Source organism: Mus caroli, unplaced genomic scaffold (genome assembly GCF_978045245.1).
Source record: "Mus caroli unplaced genomic scaffold, Mus_caroli_1 scaffold_12, whole genome shotgun sequence".
NCBI lineage: Eukaryota > Metazoa > Chordata > Mammalia > Rodentia > Muridae > Mus > Mus caroli.
Genome location: NW_028227267.1, coordinates 39122520 through 39145586, shown reverse-complemented (window position 1 = coordinate 39145586; position 23067 = coordinate 39122520). Strand labels below are relative to the sequence as shown.

Genomic DNA, 23067 nt, shown 5'->3' with positions numbered 1-23067 from the left:
GCACCTGAACATGGAGGCCTTCTTGCCACCACTCACATAGATGCCACACTAGGATGGAGAAGACCATGGAGCCTGCAGTGCACTAGAGCCTGTACAGAATTCTCTGGATATCATAGCCTATCTTCTTCTCTGGTGTGATCTTTGTACACTACCCATAGCCTACTTTCAAGTCGCAAATTCATTACACATTTTTGAACATAGTTAAAAGCTCTGTGCTGTCCTTTTCTTTGTTTCCCTTTTGGAAAAATATCCTTTATTTTAGGATAAAATTTCCACTGTAAATATTTGGTTTTCACACACACACACAACACACACACACACAGAGAGAGAGAGAGAGAGAGATGCAGCCTTCTTCTTTCCTTTCTTTTCTTCCTTCCTCCCTCCCTCCCTCCCTCCTTCCTTCTTTCCTTCCTTCCTTTTTAATTAGGATCTGTCTTTTTAACCTAGGGTATCCTGAAACTCATATGTAGCTCACACTGGCCTCTGAACTCAGAGTAATGTATCACCACACCACTAAGACTGATTTGTGTTTTTGTTCAGAACTCTGCTTTGTTTTGTTCCTTTAGAGAAATTATTGAAAGCCTGTATCTGAAAAAAGCAGAGAGTAGCATTGTGTTTTTTGCATTCAGCCAGCCCCAAGAAGGCCCACATTAGTCTTTCAAATGACTCTAAAATTACAAACTGAACATTGTCTCAAATCTGAATGCTACCATTTGCTGTAATTTTGTCTTTTGATTTCATCAAAATAAAAAAGAACGATTAATAAAAAAAAAAAAAAAAAAAAAGAGTGCTTGCATCTGAAGCATGAAAACCTGTGTTCAAATGGCCAGCACCCACATAAAAAGCCAGCCATGGCCACACATGCTCCGGGGACTCTCATGTGGTGAGGTTAGAGACAGGAGTATCATTTGTACTTGCTCAAGGCCACCAGGCTCCATCCAGGGTTAGTGAAGAAATAAGGTGAAGGGTGACAGGATAGCTGACATCATCCGGGAGCTTCTGCATACGTGTGCACATATACTGCATTCATACAAACATACTCACATACGTATACATATATGCACATGCACATCCATGCATACATACATACATATAAAATAAAATAGTAAAATGGTCCTATATATTAAGACCATATTTAAAAGAAATTATCCATGCTATAAACACAAACATTATCATAGAATTTTTGGTTTTAAAGCCACAACAGTACCAGGCATAGTGATCCACACCTTTAATAGAGGTGATCTGCTCCCAGGAGGCAAAGGCAAGTGGATCTTTGAGTTCAAAGACCAGCCTGGTCTACATAATGAGTTGTACATCATACAAGGCTCTATAATGAGAACCTGAACCAAAAAAATATATTTTTTTATTTTTATTTTTAAAATAAAAAAAAAAAAAAAATAGCAGTGCCAAGGAAATAGCTCGGTGGCTCAGGGTGCTTGCTCTCAAGCATGAGGACCTGGTTTAAGTCTCCAACATCCATGTAAGAAACCCAGCACAGCTGCATATGCCTGAGACTCCACCACTAAAGGGTAGGAAGAGGTGGACCGCAAGAGCTTGATGGCCAGACAGCCTAGCCAAAACAGCAAGCTTCAGGTTCAGTGAAGGACCCTAGCTCACCCCAAACCCTGCTCTGGCCTCCTCACTCACACATCTGGGAATTCACACCTGCATTTGCACACACACAATACATGCAAAGTAAGAAACAAAAATGTTAGGCCTGGTTAGTTGGCTCAGCATACATACTACTCATACATACATACATTCATACATACATACATACATACATACATACTGTTCATGAAGATCTAAGTTCATTTCCCAACACCAGCAACTCTCAACTGCCTCTAATTCCAGATAAACTATTTTGTATAATACCCAAAAAAGCAGTGCTACTCCAACAGACTTTACAGATCTTAATACCAAGAATCCCTATAACTGGAGACAATAAAGAGACAGAACTATAGGGTAAATTCTTTTCCAAACAAATTTAATTTTGTCCTAGCCCTAAGGATGAGAAAGAACAATTTTTTTTTTAAGACAATCGGAACTTAAGCATAAAAATTAAAAAAAAAAAAAAAACACTGCTCAAAAATGAAGCCATTAGAAAGTTGAGCTCCCTCAACAATAAATAGTAAACTGATATGTACATACATACTGGACTCAGGAAGGAGGCAAGAACAGGGGTCATGTGGACTGTCAAAACCTCTCAGGACTTTAGGCCCTGACTCTCTCATGACATGGTCCCAACAGCTCTATGAGTTCTTTGCTCTTTCTTTGAAGAGGCAGGAAGAATAAACGAGGGTCCCAATGGCTCTGAAGAGGGCTGGAATACAGCAGGGGAAAGGAAAGAGACTCAACTATGTTCCAGGGCAGGGGAAGAGAAATCCCCATTTCCAACACGCAGGGTGAGCTTAGCTATGAGACTTCATTGCCTCTACAAGGTCATTCACACTGTGGCCTTGAAGCTACTGTGGCAGAGGCTTGGCTGCTGGAGTTCTGTGGCTTTCCATTCACCACCAGCAGAAGAGGCGTTTCCACGCGCACGCTGGAGAAGGAATAGTCCTAGAAAAGAAGACAGGGAGATCAATTCATTCCAGATCTAGGTCAGACAAAAACTCCGGCAAATGAACCTATTCTGCCTACCCTCCCTGAACAAAGGAGAGTTTCTGAGACAGATAGGGCACCACCAATGCAATTACAAGAGTAAGACTGCTCCCTCATTCAAGAAGGCAAATTCTTTGTGCTTTCTGAGAAAAGGGTGCCACCGGCTCTCAGAGAATCTGCCCTCCTCCAGGGGTTTTAGAAACAGCAGCCAGCCAGATCCACAGGAATTTGTTAGTCTGGTTGTAAAGCCTGAAATTAACCTACCAAATAAAAATAAATTTTCACACACACTCAACTCACACACTCACTCACACATACACATACACACACATACACACAGGTAAATTTTTTTAAATTTAAGATATACTAATCCTTAGCAAATCAACAGAGAATTAACTGGACCTGTTCAGTGCAGAACAGGTTGCTGTCCCAACCTAAATGGTAAGAATATAGCTAAGAACCTCCTCTCATAATGTTTTGATTTTATAGATTTACTTATTTTATTCTTATGTATATAAGTGTCTTGTTTACATGTATTATGCACATATGTGTGCCAGTGCCCACAGAGGTCAGATCCCCTGGAAGTGGAGTTACGGATGGTGGTAAGGTACCACATGGGTGCGGGGAATCAAACCTGAGTCCTCTACAAGAGCAGCCAGTGCTCTTAACTGCTAAGCAGTGCCAAGGATAGCTCGGTGGCTCAGGATGCTTGCTCTCAAGCATGAGCACCTGGTTTAAGTCTCCAGCATCCATGTAAGGAACCCAGCACGGCTGCATATGCCTGCAACTCCAGTTCTAACTCCATTCCTGCCCTGAGTGGCTTTGCTGAAGGAATGTGATGCAGAAGTGTAAGATGAAATAAGCCTTCTCCTCCTCAAGTTGCTTGTGGTCATGGTATTTTAGTAGAGCAGTATTTCCACTGTCCCTGAAACAAGTACATACACACGAAAGCACACACACAACCCTTACTTTTATGTCTGCGTTGAGAGAGCTGTGGTGCCGCCCTCAGAGACTGAGTTACAGAGACTCCTCGTTATTACTCACCTTTCCCTTGTGCCGGATTTGATGATGCCGAAGGTTGGGCTCAGGAATAGCTACAGAGTCCCCAATGAGCACTCCCCAGCTCTGCACCACATTATACACCATCACTGCATAGCAGGGACCATCCGAATCTACCAAGCCAAACGTGCTTCCAGGTTAAAGTCGGTTAAAGAGGGAGAGGAAAAAGTAAAGGTTTGTGAGCAGAGAAAAATTAGAAACAGTGGTTTTAAAATATACAAAACAACAAATGCATTCTTGGTCACTTACTTAGCAACATACAAGTACCATTATCTACTATATATACAATATATATATTGTATATATGCAATATATACAATATATACAAAACATTGCAGCTGGACCATTAATCCCTGGCCTATCAGAGCTGGACCATTATTCGTGGCCTATCAATTTAACTACCACACCATTAACCAAACCCTCTGCAATCACTATCGATTTAGGTTGACTCCACAAACTCTGACTAACTACTCCATATCAAGCATTGTTAGCAGGAAGATACTAATCCAGCTCTCAGTGGCCCATAACCTAACCGGAGTCAGACAGCCACGACTACTTGGGTGAGGGAAGTAGCTCCACAAGAGAATGTTTGACCACTGAGATAGACCTACAATTCCAGACCACAGAAAGCTGAAGTAAGAGGATCACAAGTTCAAGGCCAGCTTCAAAATGCATAGAGTTTACTATCAACCTTGACTGTGCAGCAAAACCCCATTCTAAAAATCAAAAGGGAAAATTAGGAAAAATGGGGAGAAAAATACAGGGAAAACTAGCTAGCTAAAACAGGACCGCTAAACCTGGTGTGACAGCACATCCCAGTGTTTGTGAGTGACAGGCAGGAGGGTCCTGCATGAAGACCAGCTAGACTCTCTCTAAAACCAGAGGGTGGGGCCTAAGGGATGGTTCAGTAGGCCAAGCACTTGCTCTACCAATATGAGAACTAGAATTCAGAGCCTCAGAATCCATTCAAACGTGAGGTCTACACTGCCCACCTGTAATTCCAGGCGAGGAAGCAAGGGATCCCGGAACAAGCCAACTGGCCAGATTAGCTACAACAGCCAGATCAGTATTCAACTAAGAAAGCCTGTCTCAGTGAGTAAGGTGGAGGGCAACTGAGGAAGGCTTTTGACATCAACCTCTGTGTATACACACACAAAGAAACACACACCGAAAGACATGCAAAACAGGGTGGGGAGACAGGGTGGGGAGACAGAGAAGATACTTCAGTTGATAGAGAGCTTGCCATGCAAGCAGGAGGACCTGTGTTCAGAGGCTCACCATTCATGTAAAAGGCTGTGATCCTAGAGCACTGGGCACTGGAGAAAGGATCAAAGGGCCTCGCTGGCCTGCTAGTCTCGCTCTGCCTTTGAGCTCCAGAAAGAGAGCCTGTCTCGAGAAGGCCAGAGATGGGGGTTAGAGAGACCGCTCAGTGGTTAAGAGCACTCTCTGCTCTTCCAGAGGTCCTGAGTTCAACTGAACTCACATGGTGGCTCACAGTCATCAGGAACTCTAGCTCCTCATCAGATGTCCTCTTCTGACTTCTGAGAGCACCCAGCACACACACAGTACACACACACACACGCAGGCAAAATACTCCTAGACACTAAATCAGTTTTTTAAAGTGTTAGTAATAAATAAATAAGGTAGAAAGCTGGCAAGATGGCTCTACAGGTCAAGGTGCTTGCTGTCTGGGATCAGACTCAGAACACATGCAGTACAGAGAACTGCTGTACAGCATGTACCTTCCAACTGCAACGTTCCCTCTTAACCGAAACGTGTACTCCAGAAGGGGAGGGGAGGCTCACCAGCCTCGAAGTGACACGTGTGCAGGAGAACAAAACAACTGGTAGATTCCTGAAGGCCATTGCCAACAGTGTAAAAGGAAATAAAAGTTGCTGGGGGGTGGACCAACCAAACGTCAGAAAGAAAAGACATTCTGAATTCATACAGCTTCACAGAGTGCCAGGGTTGCATTTCCAGGAGTCACCACCCATGTTGGAGTGGGCTTTCTGGTGATGCAGCTGCTTTTGGGTCATCCCTGTATCTTGTAAGTAACCCCTGACCCATATTCATGTTTGTAACTGCAATTTAAAAAAAAGTCGCTTTCGGCTGCCACAGCCATCTTCCAGTAACTCGCCAAAATGATGAACACAAAGGGAAAGAGGAAAGGCACCCGGTATATGTTCTCTAGGCCTTTTAAGAAACATGGTGTTGTTCCTTTGGCCACATACATGCGAATCTACAAGAAGGGTGATATTGTAGACACCAAGGGAATGGGCACTGTTGAAAAAGGAATGGCCCATACATAAGTGCTACCACAGCAAAACCGGAAGAGTCTACAATGTCACCCAGCATGCCGTGGGCATCACTGTAAACAAGCAAGTTAAGGGCAAAATTCTGGCCAAGAGGATCAATGTGTGGATTGAGTGCATCAAGCACTCAAAGAGCAGAGACAGCTTCCTGAAGCGGGTGAAGGAGAGAGACAAGAAGAAAAAGGAAGCCAAAGAGAAGGGCACCTGGGCTCAGCTGAAGCGCCAGCCTGTGCCACCCAGAGAAGCACACTTTGTGAGGACTAACGGAAAAGAGCCTGAGCAGTTGGAGCCCATTCCATACGAATTCATGGCCTAATGTACACAAAGAAATAAAGTACCAGGACTGCAAAAAAAAAAAAAAAAAAAAAAATCGCCAGGCGTGGCAGCGCACGCCTTTAATCCCAGCACTCAGGAGGCAGAGGCAGGTGGATTTCTGAGTTCAAGGCCAGCCTGGTCTACAGAGTGAGTTCCAGGACAGCCAGGGCTATACAGAGAAACCCTGTCTCGGAAAAAAAAAAAAAAATTCACTGGTTCGATAAATTGGACATTGGTTATTTCAGTCTGTCCTGGGTTCCCTATCTAGTATAAATAGACATGTATGTTGTATCTTATAAGGGAAAATCTGTTACACAAATACCAAGTGCAAAAAGTTGTCCTCTGACCTCCACAAGCATGCCATGGCATATGTATACATGTACATGTATGATCACAGATACACACATAATAATGGGTGAAAAAATATTATTAAAAAAAAAAAAAAGAGGCCCAGCAAGGTACCACATAGTTCCAGGCCAGCCAGGGCTATAAAGTGAGACCCTGTCTCCAAATGGAAGAAGAAAGGTAAGTAAGGATGCTATGGAGCTATGTGGCCAGAGTGTGGAGACGTGGTGGTCCACTTCACACAGACTTCAAGCCTATGGCCCAGAACCTAGAAAGCTAAGGCAGCAGGGGTCACAGCAGGGAGCAGGCTAGCTCAAAGAACAAACCACTGTAGTCAAAAAGAAGGAACGCAACCAGGACCAACTGGTGAGTGAAGGACCAAGCAGGTATAGTACTCACTAAAGCCTGAGTTTTCAAGATTTAAACATGTTCTGGCTAGGGAGATGGTTAGGGAGTACAGCACCCGTCACTAAGGCTGACAACATGAGTTCAAGCCCAGGACTCACATTGTGGAACTGAAAACCAACTCCCTGATTTTGTCTGGGAGTTGCACATATGCACCATGGTTTGTGTATACCCACACTTGCACATAAAATGAGTTATAAATGTCTTTACACTATTTCTAGATGAACAGAGTAACTCCGTCCTTGGCTGGTCTGCAAGCTTGCTTTACGTGCGTCCTTTACATCTTTTTCCTCACTCTAACACATATGCCAGAACCTGAATAAAGAAATGGCAAAATACAATCCCTCTGCTCAAAAAATTCCCTGTCCGAAAAGACAGGTATGAGAATACAGAGCTGGTTTGATTCTGCCACACAGACCAAACTAAGAAATAAGTCAAAAAGGAAGTTGTCTGTATATAAGGAGGGAGGGAGGGAGGGAGGGAGGGAGGGAAGGAGGGAGGCAGCCAGCCAGGCAGGCAGAAAACAAAAGCAAGACACCCACCCAGATAAGATCCCAACCAAGCCTCTATTCTAACCCAAAGCTCACCTCCCAGAACTATCTAGAAACAGAATCTAAATTTGTCTTCAACTCTGTGAGCCTGAACACTCAAAGATAAAGAATTTTAAAGTTTCTCTGCCTTACTTAAAAATGGCCTGTCAAACTGAAGAAGAACGAAGACCAAAGTGTGGACACTTTGCCCCTTCTTAGAATTGGAAACAATCACCAATGGAAGGAGTTACAGAGACAAAGTTTGGAGCTGAGACAAAAGGATGGACCATCTAGAGACTGCCATATCCAGGGATCCATCCCATAATTAGCCTCCAAACGATGACACCATTGCACACACTAGCAAGCGTTTGCTGAAAGGACCCTGATATAGCTGTCTCTTGTGAGACTAGGCCGGGGCCTAGCAAACACAGAAGTGGATGCTCACAGTCAGCTATTGGATGGATCACAGGGCCCCCAATGGAGGAGCTAGAGAAAGTATCCAAGGAGCTAAAGAGATCTGCAACCCTGTAGGTGCAACAACATTATGAACTAACCAGTACCCCGGAGCTCTTGACTCTAGCTGCATATGTATCAAAAGATGGCCTAGTCGGCCATCACTAGAAAGAGAGGCCCATTGGACATGCAAACTTTATATGCCCCAGTACAGGGGAACGCCAGGGCCAAAAAATGGGAATGGGTGGGTAGGGAAGTGGGGGGGAGGGTATGGGAGACTTTTGGGATAGCATTGGAAATGTAATTGAGGAAAATACGTAATAAAAAAATATAAAAAAAAATTTTTAAAAATGAAATATTTGAAAAAAAAATGGCCTGTCAAGGGAGCTGGAGAGATGGCGCATGGACTAAGAGCACTTGTTGATCTTGTAGAGGACCCAGGGTCAGTTCCCAGCATCCACATGGTGGCTCATAAACAACTGTAACTCCAGTTCTAAACTTCACACACAGCACACATACAGCCATACAGACAAACACTCATACACTTTTTTTAACTGTACTGTCAATGTCAGATACGAATTTAAGGGTTCACAAAATGGGGCTGGAGAGATGGCTTGGCAGTTAAGAGCACTGACTGCTCCTCTACAGATCCTGAGTTCAATTTCCAGGAACCACATGGTGGCTCACAACCATCTGTAGTGGGATCTGCTGCCCTCTTCTGGTGGGTCTAAAGACAGCAACATTGTTCATATATATATAAAATAAATAAATGAATCTAAAAAAAAAAAGAAAAAAGAATTCACAAAGCACTAAATTCGGGAAAACAATAGACAATGACAGAACCTTCAAATGACTCTATCAGAAGAGTGTTAGAGGCCAGCGAGATGGCTCACGGGGTCCAGCACTTGGTGTCAAGCCCAGAAACCTAAGTTTGATCCTGGGCCACACATGCTAGGAGAGGCAAACTCCCACGAGTTATTTGTGGACCTGCAGATGAAGACATGTGTGGCTCATGTGCACTGTCACACACATATATAAAATAAATAAGTAGAACAAAACTGCAATATTATAGAAAATAGTAATAATTAATGAAAGGGATGCTAGGTAGCTCCTAGACAAGGCTTGCGCATGGAGTGGAGCCCACAAAGTAGTAAAAAGTTAGTAACTTGCAAGACATCCAGGAAAAGGACAGGGGGTGAGAGCGGTGGTTAGAGCGGTTCCTTCAGCCGGAAGGGAAAGTGAGACTTACAAGGGGACTTTCTCCTCTGTGGTCAGGCTGAACACCACCTTTCCCAGGACCACGGTGCCACTGTTCACACCAGGCTGCAGCGTGCTCAGTGGCTTAAGCTCCAGGGTCACCTTCTGCCCAGAGGCTGATTGATAGCGCCCATCACCACAAGGGCCCAGATGAGCTGGACGCAAGCTTCCCAGCATGCTCTGCAGCTTCTTGGGCTTCGTCTTCCCCTGCAAAGGACGGAGAAACAGATCAGCCGCAGACCGGGACACTGGCTGAGGTGAGTCTCTCTCTCAGTCCGCCCCACTGCCCAGTCCCACCTAAATCTGTTATTTCTGTATCTGACTGACAGCTTCAGCCCTTACTCGTCTTTACCTTGCTCTCCAGGAGGCTGGTTAGCTTACTGAGGAATTCCAGTAGTTGCTGTTCTCGTTGCTGGGGCTCTGGCCATGCAGGGTCCAGCACTGCAGCCTGAGAGAAACCCTCAAGGGCCTCCCCATAACTCTCCTCATATTTATGTAACTGTAGAAAAGAAACCCAAATTATCAGTATAGACAGACTACACAGAGGAAATGCTACAGTGGACTACAAATCTAAAGGAAACTGTTACTCCCCCCAGTCATGTTCCTGTCCTGGGCCAAGGTGAAGACAATGCGCAGCACAGAGACGAACTCACTTCTGAGAAGCTACCTCACAAAGTCTGAAGCAGTTAAGCTGCACATGTTATTTATACTTAAAACTTGCTAAGTTGTCTAAGCCATGTCCCCACTCTCTATGGGGACTCCCTCACGTGACTCCTCTAGCCTGGGGTCAAACTGAACTCGCTCTTCTTAAGAACATTCAGGCTTTCCTTCCATGGTCTGTATCCAGCTCTGTCCCTATACAACTCAGTTACCCTCAGAAGCTAAGACTTAGGTGTCATTTTTTCTTTAAAAGATATTTTTGTCTTGTAAGTATTTTGCCTGTGTGTATGTATGCACACCATGTGTGTATTCGGTGCACTCAGAAGGCAGAAGAGGGCACCAGGTCCCCTAGGACTGCAGTTACAGCCACATAGGTACTAGAAACCAAACCCGGGTCCTCTGCCAGAGCAGCAAGTGCTTCCAGCCCCTAAGCCATCTCTCCAGCCCGTCTATGTCTTTGTTATTTTACCATCAGATAACCACCACCTATGGGTCTTACCGTCGCCCTGTTGAGATGAAGGTCAGGGTTGCTAGTCGCTTTCCTGTCCACCTTCTCCTGTAACGGGGTAAAAGGATCACCAATAGATCCTAACTCGACTTTAAGGATGCCCAAGCTCAACGTGCCCCCGATTTCATCTCCCTAGGAAAACTTTAGGTGCTTCCTTGTCAAAATGTTATTTATCTACGCCCAAGCTGCTGTTCAGTTACTAAGTGTACACGTCTCTGAAGCCTGGAAGGCATAAAGCTGATACAGGTGCTGAACTGCAAATAGTGTTGTTAACTAACCCACACGGTATTACAAAAACCAGATGAAAGCATTCTGAGGGTTTCCTTTTCATTAAGTCGTGAAAGGTACAGACTGGAAAGCCTAAGGCAGGAAGAATGACTAGCACTGCTCCTCCGCCATAAGCACAGCTCTGGATGTAGGCAAAGTCATGGTTCCATCTCAAGTCACATTCGGACTCAAAAACCAGACGGACAGAAGCTAGAGGACACCGCAGAGAAATGTGTAGGTAGAAACTACAGGGGAATTCCAGGGCCAAGAAGTGGGAGTGGATAGGTAAGGAAGCAAGGAGGGGGGAGGGTATAGGGAACTTTCAGGATAGCATTTGCAATGTATATAAAGAAACTATCTAATAAAAAAGAAAAAGAAAAAGAAACTACAGTGCTGCTGTTTTTTAACTATGTTCATTGCTTGGACACTGCAGAGGCAGAAGCAACAGTTTAACCAGCTGGTTCAAAAACAATTTTTTTTCTACATGCAGAAGAGGAAACTAAGAGTTAACAACTGGGCTGGAGAGATGGCTCAGTGGTTAAGAGAACCAACTGCTCTTCCAAAGGTCCTGAGTTCAAATCCCAGCTGTAAAGCGATCTGATTGCCCTCTTCTAGTGCATCTGAAGTCAGCTACAATGTACTTAGATATAATAATAAATAAATCTATTTAAAAAAAAAACAGGCTTGGCTGCCAGTTGATAGGTGTCCTAGTTTGAAAAAAAAAAAAAAAAAGAGTTAACAGCTATATGGCAGAAGACGAGTACAGGATTTTGAAGACATTCTTTAAAATGGGAACATTCACAAAGTGTAAAAGCCAGAGTAAAAATCAGGCATGCCTACAATACCAATTCTCAGAAGGCACAGATGGGAGACCTCAAGTCCAAGGCCAGTCTGTGCCTTATAAACAGTGAGACCCTGTTTATAAAATAAATACATACATAATTGGGAAAAATTCCTCTGCCCTCTGGGCAGGCTCTGAACCTCAAGAATGAGGTTCCTTGCTCTGCCAGGAGGCACAGTGAGCAACAGTAAGTATAAAAGCAGGCTACTGTGTCAAAGAAGCCTGAAAGCAAAGAATAGAGATGAAAATGAAGGCTACATAAAGCTACTCAGAGCTCTCTAACAACAGGCAGGCACTCGGAGCCTCAGGAAGCCAAGCCCCAAGCAAGTGTCATCTTTAGAAACATGGCTTAGAACATGCGAGTTCCTGGAAGAAACTGTGCATTGATGCCCAACGTGGGAGAGCCAGGGCCGTGTCCTATGATTTACCTTGCTTATGAAATAAATACATACATAATTTGCTGTAACTACTTAATCTAGCACTATTTAATTTCCAGAGCTTTCATTTGTCAAAGCTATACAAGTATTATTTTACTGGGTTTTTTTGTTTGTTTGTTTTTTGGGTTTTTTTTTTTTTTTTTTGATTTGTTTTGTTTTGCCCTACTAAAAAATGACGAGCAAGACTGGCTCCACAATCTCATTATACACGGCTGTAAGAAACTGAGACACTCAAGGAGTTATCTGTCACCAAGGCACCGTCCCTAATATCTTCTAAGTCAGCTCTGCAGACATACGAGGTGACAGAAACGTCTGCCAGCACTGCTCTCTAAAGGAACGCAGGAAGGACAAAGGCTCCTGATTCCGTTGCTGCCTCTACTTCCACCCTGGGTGATTGCAAGTACTTACTGCTTGAGCATAGGCACTGAGGGCTTGCTGGGAGATCTTAGGGTTCTGGCCAGTATTGAAATAAAGAGAAAGATATGCATTCCCCAGGATATCTGCAAGAGCAACAGCAGTGGGCCATCTCAGAGCCCAGTCCAAGATACGACCAGCAGCTCTCGGAAGTCTGTATGTTTAAAGTTTTTATTAACATAGATTACTGTATATAATCATGAGTTTCACTATGACATTTCCATACACGCACAAACTGTAGATTATATTTATATCCTCCATCATCCCTTTCCTGTCCCCCTTCCCTGTCTGATCCCCCTTCCCATCTGTCTCTTCTACTTTCCCATCTGCCTCTTCTACTTTCGCATCTATGTTCATTTTAATGCTTAGAAGGGCATGGGTATGGTTCTGTACCTGACACCGTACCAGTGGTCACAACACCGGACAAAATGACTCTCCCACCCCCAACCACCATTAACCGCCTACATACCCTCAGGAGAGGTGGGGATCTTATAAGCCCTACTACTGGAAAAACAAAAAACAAAACCAAATGGGCCCAGTAGTATGCAGGTCTTGTGCTTCCAGAAGTTTCTTTATATATTAAAAAGAAAAGGATTTATTTTTATTTTATGTGTATGAGTATTTGGCCTGCATGTATGCCAATGCACTACATCATGCAGTATCTGTAAAGGTCAGAAGCAGGCATCAGATCCTTATAACTGGAGTTACAGATAGCTGTGAGCTGCCATGTGAGTGCTGGGAATTGAACCTGGATCCTTTGGAAGAGCAGCTAGTGCTCTTAACCACTAAGCCATCTCTCCAGCCTTTTTTCTTTTTCCTGTGTCAGGGTCTCACCAATGTAGCCCTGGTTGGCCTCAAACTAACAAAGGTCCACCTGCTTCTACCTCCTGGGTTTCAGAAGTCTATTTCAGAAAGACCCTACTTCTCATTTAAACCAGGTATTGATCAGTTAAAATTCTACTGAGATAAAGAGATAAACATGGTCACCCAAAAACAAAGATGAATAGATTTGACAAAAACCCTGTCAGATTTAGTTTGGGGTTCAGGGTGTCTTTATGCTGATTTTGTTTTGTTTTGAGGGGAGGTCTCAATGCAAGCTAGAGTTGTCTGAGAATAGGGACAATTCAATTGATAAGATGCCTCCACCAAATTGGACTACAGGTGTATCTGTGGGGCATTTTCTTGATTAATGACTGATATGAGAGGATTCAACCTCCTGTGGACAATGCCACACCTGGACAGGTGGTTCTGAGTTTTATAAGAAACCAGGTAAACCATGAGCCTGGAAAGCAAACTTGTAAGCAATATTTCCCCATAACCTCTGCTTCAATTCCTGTCTCCAGGTTCCTGCCTTGAGTTCCTGCCCCAGCTTCCCTTCATAGTGGATGATAAGCTATAGGCTGAAATAAATGCTTTCCTCCCAGCGCTTCTGGTCATGATGTTCATCACAGCAGCAGAAGGCAAAAGAGGACTTCTGCACTGCTTATGGGGGAAACAGACGTTTCCTCTCTTAAATCAAGAGATCTAAGAATTCAAAAAACAGGCCGGGCAGTGGTGGTGCATGCCTTTAATCCCAGCTCTTGGGAGGCAGAGGCAGGCAGATTTCTGAGTTCGAGGCCAGCCTGGTCTACAGAGTGACTTCCAGGACAGCCAGGGCTACACAGAGAAACCCCGTCTCGAAAAAAGAAAAAAAAAAAAAAAGAATTCCAAAAACAGCAGTTCATCAAAGTAAGTTTAGAGGTGCTGAAGAGACACCTCTGTGGTTAAGAGTACCTAGGGATGTTGTTAATGTCTTCTGGCATCCACATGTGCATAGGCAATCACAAATGCATACACCATACACAATTATTTTTTTAAAAAGTTTAGGGCTTGTTTTAAACAAAGATGGTCTCAGAGTCAGACAACACAACTGGACTCCAGGTGACTCTAGTACGTAGTCATGGCTGAGAGCCACTAGCGTACAAACCCGGAGATGTTCTCCTAACACTCACACCAGGAGCGGCCATCAAGGACATCCATCTGCACAGCCAACTTAGCCTGCCGGACGCTGTCCATGACGTGGCGAGAATGTTCATCTCCAGAGTCTGTCTGCAACTGGCGGAGCACCATGGACAAGTTCTGCAGAGAGACTTTGTTCTTGCACTGCCAATGGAAAGGATACACACTCAACCTTCGTGATTCTGCCTGCCGCTCGCAGATCTACACTGACTTCAGAGTTCTGATGCTTGCACCAGCTGCATCTTCAAAGCCGTGATAACCCTGAATGCTATTTTCTTCTCGCCTAGGTCAAACCTGATGTCATCCTTTTTCCTTTCTCAGTCCTCTGTTCCTTATCCAGCCCTCATCCAGGCCTGCTCCCCACCCTTCCTCCCTTCTGACTCTATTCTCCTCATTCAGACTCAATTCCGATCTGGTATTCTTGTCCTAGGGAAATTCAAAGAACCAAAGGAATCCATTACTTCCCAACTACATGGGGGAATGGGCAGCTCACGTGGGTGAGGGCTCCTGAGAAGCAGGTGTGGGCAGACGCGACATCTCCTTTCTTCCAGTACACCTCACCCAGCTGGTTCCAGGCTTCCACCAGCTCAGGCTCCAGCTTCACGGCCTTTGAGAGAAGCACCTCGGCCTCAGGGCTATAATCAGGAGTCACATTCAGTGCCTTCCCCTTCAGCATCAGAGCCTGTGCCTCAACCTGGACAGAACCTAGGGAAAAGGGGCGAAGTCAGGCAGTGGAAGACCAGGGGATTTTTTTCCCTCAATCAAAGAGTAGCTGGAAACACCATTTAACCTTAGTGCAGACTCAGCTTTGCTCCTTCCTGAGCATCTTCTTGGCCTTCCCTTCCAGCTCATCCCCATTCCTTTGTGTCAGCCACCACTACCTAGAGACACTTTTTATACCTGGGACCCCCGGGGCCACACCTGGCTGGGACGCAGGTAGGGGATTTTCACTCTCTTCCTTTATTATCTCTCCAGTCTCAGACTCAGCCCTGTAGCAATCTGCTTGCTGGTGCTCTTCCTCAGCTCTGACTCCTTTCATTGGATAATCCACCTCTCTGCACAGACCCAGGGTTCACCATTTCATTCCTGTTTCTGCAGTGATATTCTATGTCTTACTATTACTGCCACCCACTTACAGGAGCTCCCTCTCCTAACGTACTTCCATCTCCCTGGGGACCCGACTCTCCGGGTGGGCCCATCCTCCCAGCTCTCTCCCTCAGATTTTACAGACTCTTCTCCCAGCCCACCTTTATTATCTTCTGGCACCCACTGACCTGGAGAAGCACTTTCTACCAAACATACTTTCCTAAGATCCAGAGAGAACAACAAAAACCAAGAATGGAACACCAACCCAACAGAGACAAGACCCAGAAACACCTCGATCATCCTTACCCCAAACACCTAGATACTAGATTAAAAACACAAACATTAACAGCCGAGACACTATGTCTTCAGCAAAACCCAGTAACACTGCAACAGTATCCTCAGAGAAACAGCTGAAACACAAGATAAGGACTTCAAAACAGCAGTTATGAATATGAATATGTTCAAGGACCTCAGAGAGGAGATGATGAATAAACCTCTTAATGGAGTCTGTCAAACACAGTGGAATTCAATAACAACAATAATCAAACAAGAAAAAACTCTCCCACTAAAATAAAACTAGAAATAAAAAATTTAGGAAGTCAAAAAAAATCTCAGAGATTAAGTCTCATCAACAGAATACAAGACGTAGAATCTCCAGCATTAAAGCCAAGGTAGAAGAAATGGGTACTTCAGTAAAAATATATATATATATATACATATATTAAATATAAAAATACCCAAAGCATTCAGGGACACTATGAAAAGAACAAATCTATAAATAATAGGAACAGAGGAAGAAGAAACCCGCATCAAAGGCACAAAAAATATTTTCAGCAAAATCATACAAGAAAATTTCCCCAACCTAAAGAAACTTATCAAGATACAAGAAACATACAGAACACCGAATAAACTAGACCAGAGATGAAATTCCCCACATCACATAATAATCAAAACACTAAATGTACAGAATAAAAGAAAGAATAGCAAAAGCCACAAGGAGAAAAGACCAAGTAATACCCAAAGGCAGGCCCAGTAGATAGAAACTGACTTCTCAGTCGAGTTTCTAAAAGCCTGAAGGCCCTATGAGGATGTTCTATAAACTCTAAAAGACCAGAGATGCTAGTCTAGGAAAACTATCAATTACAATAGATAGAAAGAAAGATATTCCACAATAAAACCAATAAGAAGTATCTAGCTACCAATCCAGTTCCAGAAGGAACTAGAAGAAAAACTTCAGTCTGCAGAGGATTATAGCAATACCCAAGAACACACAAGGAATAAATAATCCCAGAACAGCAAATCAAAAGAGGGGGGAAACCCACATCATAACAACAAAATCACAGAAATCAAGAACACTGCTAACTGATGATTCTTAGTAGCAATGGCCTCAATTCCCTATTAAAAAAGACAAAACTAACAGATTAGATCAGAAAACAGGATCCATCTTTCTCTTGTATCCCAGAAACAAACCTTACCATCAAGGATAGACATCACCTCAGGATAAAAGGATAGAAAATATATTCCAAGCAAATGGATTCCAAAAGCAAGCAGGCAGAATCACTTTAACACAAGACAAAAAAATAGACTTCAAATCAAACTAGTCAGAAGAGATAGAAGATACTACACACTCATTAAAGGAAAACTCCACCAAGAGGATATTACACTCCTAAACACGTGTGCATCACACATGAGGGTACCCGAGTTTATAAAAGAATCCACACACAGAGATAGTGGGTATCAGACAGGCCATCCAGACAAAAACTATCAACAGGGAAAGAGTAGAGTTAAATAATGTCACAAATCAAATGGACCTAGAAGATAATGACAGAACATTTCACCCAAACACAAAAGAATGAATATACCTTCTTCTCAGCCCCTCACAGAACTCTCTCCAAAACACAAAGCACGTCTCATAAACATAAGAAAACTGAAAAAAAAATAAATAAATAAATAAAAGAAAATGGAAAGGAAACTTGACAGCACACTTGAACGCTCTAGAACAGAAAGAAGAAATAACACCCCAAAAAGTGAAAGCCAGAAATAAACTCAAACTCCTAGCTGATATAAACAAAGAAAAAAAAAAAACTACAGAGAATCAATGAAACAAAGAGTTAGGTATTGGGGGGAGGGGGGATCAGTAAGACTGATAAACCAGTAGCCAAATTAACTAAAAGACAGGAAGAGAAGATGCATTAATAAAATTACAGATAAAAAGAGGGACATCACAACAGACACCAAGGAAATCCAGAGAATAAGGACATACTTTAAAAAAGAGCCTACTTTAAAAATACTTTACACTCATGTGCTGGGCAGTGGTGGCGCACGCCTTTAATCCCAGCACTTGGGAGGCAGAGGCAGGCGGATTTCTGAGTTTGAGGCCAGCCTGGTCTACAAAGTGAGTTCCAGAAAAGCCAGGGTGATACAGAGAAACCCTGTCTCTGAAAAAAACAAAAGAAAGAAAAGAAAAGAAAAAATTTACACTCATGATGTACCAAAGTTAGAAGATCAGATACGCAATTTAAACTGAGGTAGAAAATTTCCTAGAGAAACAGAAGCAGTAATTCAATGTCCTCAGCAAACAAGACTTAGAGCAAAGCTTAGGAAAGAGCTAGGGGGTACTGTACATCAGGTCAAAGGACTAGACTTCAAACACCTCGTTACTAGAATGTTCAAGGACACCTGACCATGCAGGTGTGGCAGAGCAACCCTGTAACCCTAACACTGGGAACCGAACCAGAGGCACTACATTCCAAGATGATTTCAAGGGCAGCCTGGTCTACATTCACTTCATGGCCAGCTTGATCTACATTCAAATTCTAGAACAGCCAGGGCAATATAGTTAGACCCTGTCACAAAAAAAAAAAAAAAGGAGGCGGAGGAAGAGGAAGAAGAGGGGAAGGAGAAAGTATGTTCTTTTCTACCATTTGCTATAATCAAACCTCTGGAGTCAGTGTTGTTATCCACCCTGGGGCATAACAATACTCTGTGCTAACCTACAGCAGCCACACACAGGATACCACACAGTCCACAGACAAAGAGTACAGCACTACCACACTTCAGTGAAGGGCAGAAGGGTGAACACTCCTCGGTGCTCATACCAAGTACTTCCTCCATCTGCTGCAGGGTCTTCTCCATCTCTTCCTGCACATCCTGCTGCTTCCGTCCTGCATCTTCGACACTATGCGTCTCAAAGTAACTGTCTCGAAAACAGTAGAGCCGATCCACCAGTCCCTAGCAAACAAGACAAGAACAGTATCATCCAATGGAGAGAGCACCTGACAAGGAGGTTTCACATTAGCTGGTAAGCCCTGGCCTAGCAACACTGGTTCTCCTATGTCGTGTGTGGCACAGAGCAACGTGAGGGTCCCCAGTCCTACCAAGTGCTACACATCAGGAGGAAGAGCCAGGATCACAGGATCTCATGGTCCCAGGCTGTCGCACAAAGGTCCCTCAGCACTACACGTGAACAGACCTCTCCAGGTCAGGCAGGGCTCCCATATGACCAAGCACTGCTCACACCACAGATGGGAGAGAGACACCTTGAGACTTGAAATAAGCCAAAGTCAATAAGACTCTTTTATCTTATCCTGGCCCCCAAAAGAATTAAACTTTGCAGTTTGGCCTTAAAGCTGGACTTCTGGGTAGGAGAGATGGCCCCTATGAGTAGAGGTGCCTGTCTACTGCCAAGACTGATGTCTTGGGCTCCAGAACCCACACAGGGAAGGGAGACTCCTGCTAGCTGTCCTCTGACCTCTACACATGTGCCCTGTCATATACCCAATACACACATATACAAACACATACACACACACACATACACACACACACACACACACACAGAGCAGTCATAGTGATGCACTCCTTTCCAGCCAGGGCTACATGGAGAGACCTGTCTCAAAACAACAACAAAGGGGGTGTGGTTTAAATAAAGATGACCCCCACAGGCTCAGAGATTTGAATACTTGGTTACCAGGGAGTGGCACTACTTGAAAGTATTAGGAGGTGTGGCCTGGTTGGAGAAAGTGCATCACTGGGAGTGGGCTTTAAGGTTTCAAAAGCCCATGTCTCTCTCTTCCTGCCGCCTGCAGATCTGGATGTAGAACTCTCAAATACTTCTCCAGCACCATGTCTGCCTGTGGGCCACCATGCTCCCCACCATGATAATGGACTATGAAACCGTAAGCCAGCCCAATTAAATGCTCTTTTTAAGAGTTACTGTGGTCACGGTGTCTTTTCACAGCATAGAACAGTAACTAAGATGGGGGTGGGAGGTGAGCTCTGTTATCTCATAGATATAGCATGCATAAGGCACTCTGACTCTCAGTACTCCCAGTACCAGCAAAAACCAAAAAAGCAAACAAAGAGAAACCAGCAAAAACCACTACACCCAAAATAAAACAGCACTCCTTGGTTTTCTTTTTTTTAAAAAAAAGTATCCATTATTTTTTCACATGCTGATAAATGAAAAATACATGGCCTTTCCAACTATGACAAACCTGTAAGGAAGGCCTTGTTTTCCACAACAAAGCAATCAACTTGAACTTGGTGACCTTGGTATTTTGGGGGAACTTTGAGAGGTTTTTTTTGTTTACTTGGAGCATCTTCTGATTCTCTTGCATTTTTTCTCAAGCAAATGTTAAATGCTTCTAAGCACTCATGATCAACTCCATAGAAGCAGAGATGTCAACTTCTCAGAAAGGCTTGCCCTATTATCCTACTTCACTTTCACTTCCATGATAAAAGAAGAAAACAAAAAACAAAAGACAAACACCTTGGGGAGGAAAGGAAAGCCTCGACTTGTCAGCCTTCAGGGGACCCTGGAGGCAGGAAATGAAGCAGGTCCAGGAGGACTGATGCTCACTGATCTGCTTTCCAGGCTGGTCAGCCCCGATGTTTTTCCTGCATGTACGTCTGTGTAAGGGTATTGGATCCCCTGGAGCCATGTGGGTGCTGGGAATTGAACCTGGATCCTCTAGAAGAGCAGCCAGTGCTTCTCAACCATTTAGCCATCTCTCCAGCCCCCATCAGCCTGCTTTCTTAAACAGTCCAGGACCATTTGCCCAAAGATGGTACTGCCCACAGTGGTCTAAACACTCACACATCATCAATCATTAATTATAATAATTTAAAAAAAAATGCCCACAGACCAAATGAGGCATTTTCTCAATTGAGGTTCAGTCTTCTCAGATGATCCGATTTGTGTCAAGTTGAAAAAAAAACAAAAACAAAAACAAAAAAACTAATCAGCACACTTCCTAGAGCAGCCGTTCTCCGCCCTGGGGGTGGAGACCTCTTGGAGATTGACCCCTCTCACAGGGCTCACATATCAGAGATTCTGCACATCAGATATTTATATTACTATTCAGAACAGTAGCAAAACTACAGTCATGAAGTACCAACAAAAATAATGTTATAGTCGGGATCACCACAACATGAGGAACTATATTAAGGGGTCACAGCATTAGGAAGGTTGAGGACCGCTGACCTAAACCTAATTAGCGCCTTCCTCCCCTCCTCTCTAGTTAAGCACTCTTTTTTTTTTTTCCAAGATGCCTATCATTTTAAATGATATGGCCTATTCATTCATTACTTTCTGGAATCACCGATGTAAGTTCCATAATGGAAAGAATTTCTTGTTGATTAGGGCTATACTTAATCACTAGAACAAGGGCTGGGTCATGATAGACTCACATTAAATAAAGTGGTTAAATTAACTAATGTAGTGCCTATGTTATTAACAAATTCGTATGCATAAGTAAAGTCCTACCTTGATAAAAAAACAATAAGCTGACACCTTCTTTATAAATATTTCTTAACTTTATGAATATTATTCCCAAGAAAAACAGGTCCTGCAGAGACTGATTTGAGCACATATATAAAGTCAGCATGTTCTACTCTGTTCTATAATAATAATAAAAAAATGGTCAACATGATCTGTGGAACACAATTTGTGGAATTTTTAAGAGAGTTCTAAGCAAAAGTCACAGCCAGTTTCTTTTTGTCACGAAATGAGCATGGCTGCAAAGTTAAAGGAAAGTGTTATTGTTGTGTTTTAGTCGTTTTGATTTTGCTGAACAAATTTCTGTGGTGGCGACAGCAACACAAATGAGTTGTTAATGAATAGGAAAGTGTGAAAACAGGAAGTGATTCATGGCCACTCCAAATAGCCTCAAGGACAACACCATTCTGCATAACGTTTTGTATTTCTCTCCTATACATACAAATGTACAAAGTGCATCCAAAGTCTCGCTGCCGATAGGATTAAAAATCTTACTTCTGGGGCTGGTGAGATGGTTCAGTGGGTAAGAGCACCAACTGCTCTTCCAAAGGTACTGGGTTCAAATCCCAGCAACCACATGGTGGCTCACAACCACCCATAATAAGATCTGATACCCTCTTCTGGTGCGTTTGAAGACAGCTACAGTGAACTTATACTAATAAATAAATCTTTAAAAAAAAAATCTTACTTCTGCCAATCCCACTAAGGAATAAAGTTAACCAAAGTCCATGTTCTGAGTGTTCTTTTAACTCCCACAAGAAACAAAGAAACCTAATCAATGCTTTAAATTTTGCTAGATTTGGTGGCTCAGGCCTTTCATCTCGCCACCTGCGAGGCAGAGACAAGTGGATCTTTAGGAGTTCGAGGCCAGCGTGGCCTGTAAAGCCAATTCCAGGAGACCCTGTCTCAAAACAACAAACAAAATTGCTAGAAGTGTATCTAGTCTAAATGCAAGGATGTCTTCGAGCACAAACTAAGTTTCTGAGGCTTAAAGAATATCTTAACTATTAAAAACAAAAATAAAAACGCATACTTGTAGGAACCTCCTCTTTGCCTTTCCACAGTAGTCACCTGGGGAGTGGGTGGGGTTAAGAGATTAATTCGACAAATCCGAAAACCAACAGCCAGGGCATCTGTTCTGCAGTCTATTTCTGAGTGTGGCCAAGTTCAAAGCAGAAAGATGCTAAAGAAATGGCTGCTGCTGTGGAGCGCAAACAACTCGGTTAACAGTCGGCAGCCACCTGCCACTCCGCGTACAAAGCTACTTGTTACCGCGGAAACCCGGTGGGCAGACGCCCTCCGGGCGCCCACCGAGCAGCCCCTCAGCACCGGCTGAACCGCCGCCCTCCGCCTCCCGGGCCCTGACCACTGCACTTCCTCCTTTCAGAGCAAGGAGCCAAAAGAATTTAACTCACTGCCTCACCTGCAATTTCTGCAAGACGTGCTTCGCTTCTTCCTCTTCATCAGCCATCATCCCAGCCGCTCTCAGCGTCTCCTCCCCCAACTTTTCAACCACAGAGACTCAGCCATCCCTACGCTGAAACCACAGCGACCCCTGGGGCTCCGGAGGCCCATCTGCGCCTCAGAGACACAGCTACAAACCAACTTAATCCAAAACTTGGTGTCTCAAAGATGCCCTAGAACTGCTTTGGGGTTTTGTTTTGCTTCTTTTTATTGCGACAGAATCTCACCCACCACGTAGACCAGATAGATTGGCCTCAACGTGGCTATGTAGTCCAGGCTGGACTTTTGCCACAGACCCTCAAACTGGGATAACAAACACCTGCTGAGTTTGTG

The 23067-nt window shown here is 43.7% G+C and overlaps 1 protein-coding gene across 1 annotated transcript; it reads right to left on the bottom strand.

Annotated features, from left to right (window-relative positions):
- Positions 1-1970: 1970 nt before the first annotated feature.
- Ttc5 (tetratricopeptide repeat domain 5) lies at positions 1971-22775 on the bottom strand. The gene is made up of 10 exons (XM_021181842.3): positions 22694-22775; positions 18590-18722; positions 14899-15110; positions 14399-14549; positions 12402-12493; positions 10440-10496; positions 9633-9779; positions 9273-9487; positions 3649-3793; positions 1971-2562 (listed from the first exon to the last, which is right to left on the bottom strand). The coding sequence occupies exons 1-10, from the start codon at positions 22742-22744 to the stop codon at positions 2443-2445; spliced, it is 1323 nt and encodes a 440-aa protein (XP_021037501.1). The 5' UTR covers positions 22745-22775; the 3' UTR covers positions 1971-2442.
- Between the last annotated feature and the right edge of the window lie 292 nt (positions 22776-23067).

Bases quoted from the DNA above. Each gene is read 5' to 3' on its own strand.
- Ttc5 (XM_021181842.3), bottom strand. From the start codon at position 22,744: ATGATGGCTGATGAAGAGGAAGAAGCGAAGCACGTCTTGCAGAAATTG. The intron at 15,111-18,589 runs GTATGAGCACCG...CCTTTTCCCTAG, and splicing joins GCAGATGGAGGAAGTACTTG to GTTCTGTCCAGGTTGAGGCA. The intron at 9,488-9,632 runs GTAAAGACGAGT...CGTCCTTTGCAG, and splicing joins CCAGCCTCCTGGAGAGCAAG to GGGAAGACGAAGCCCAAGAA.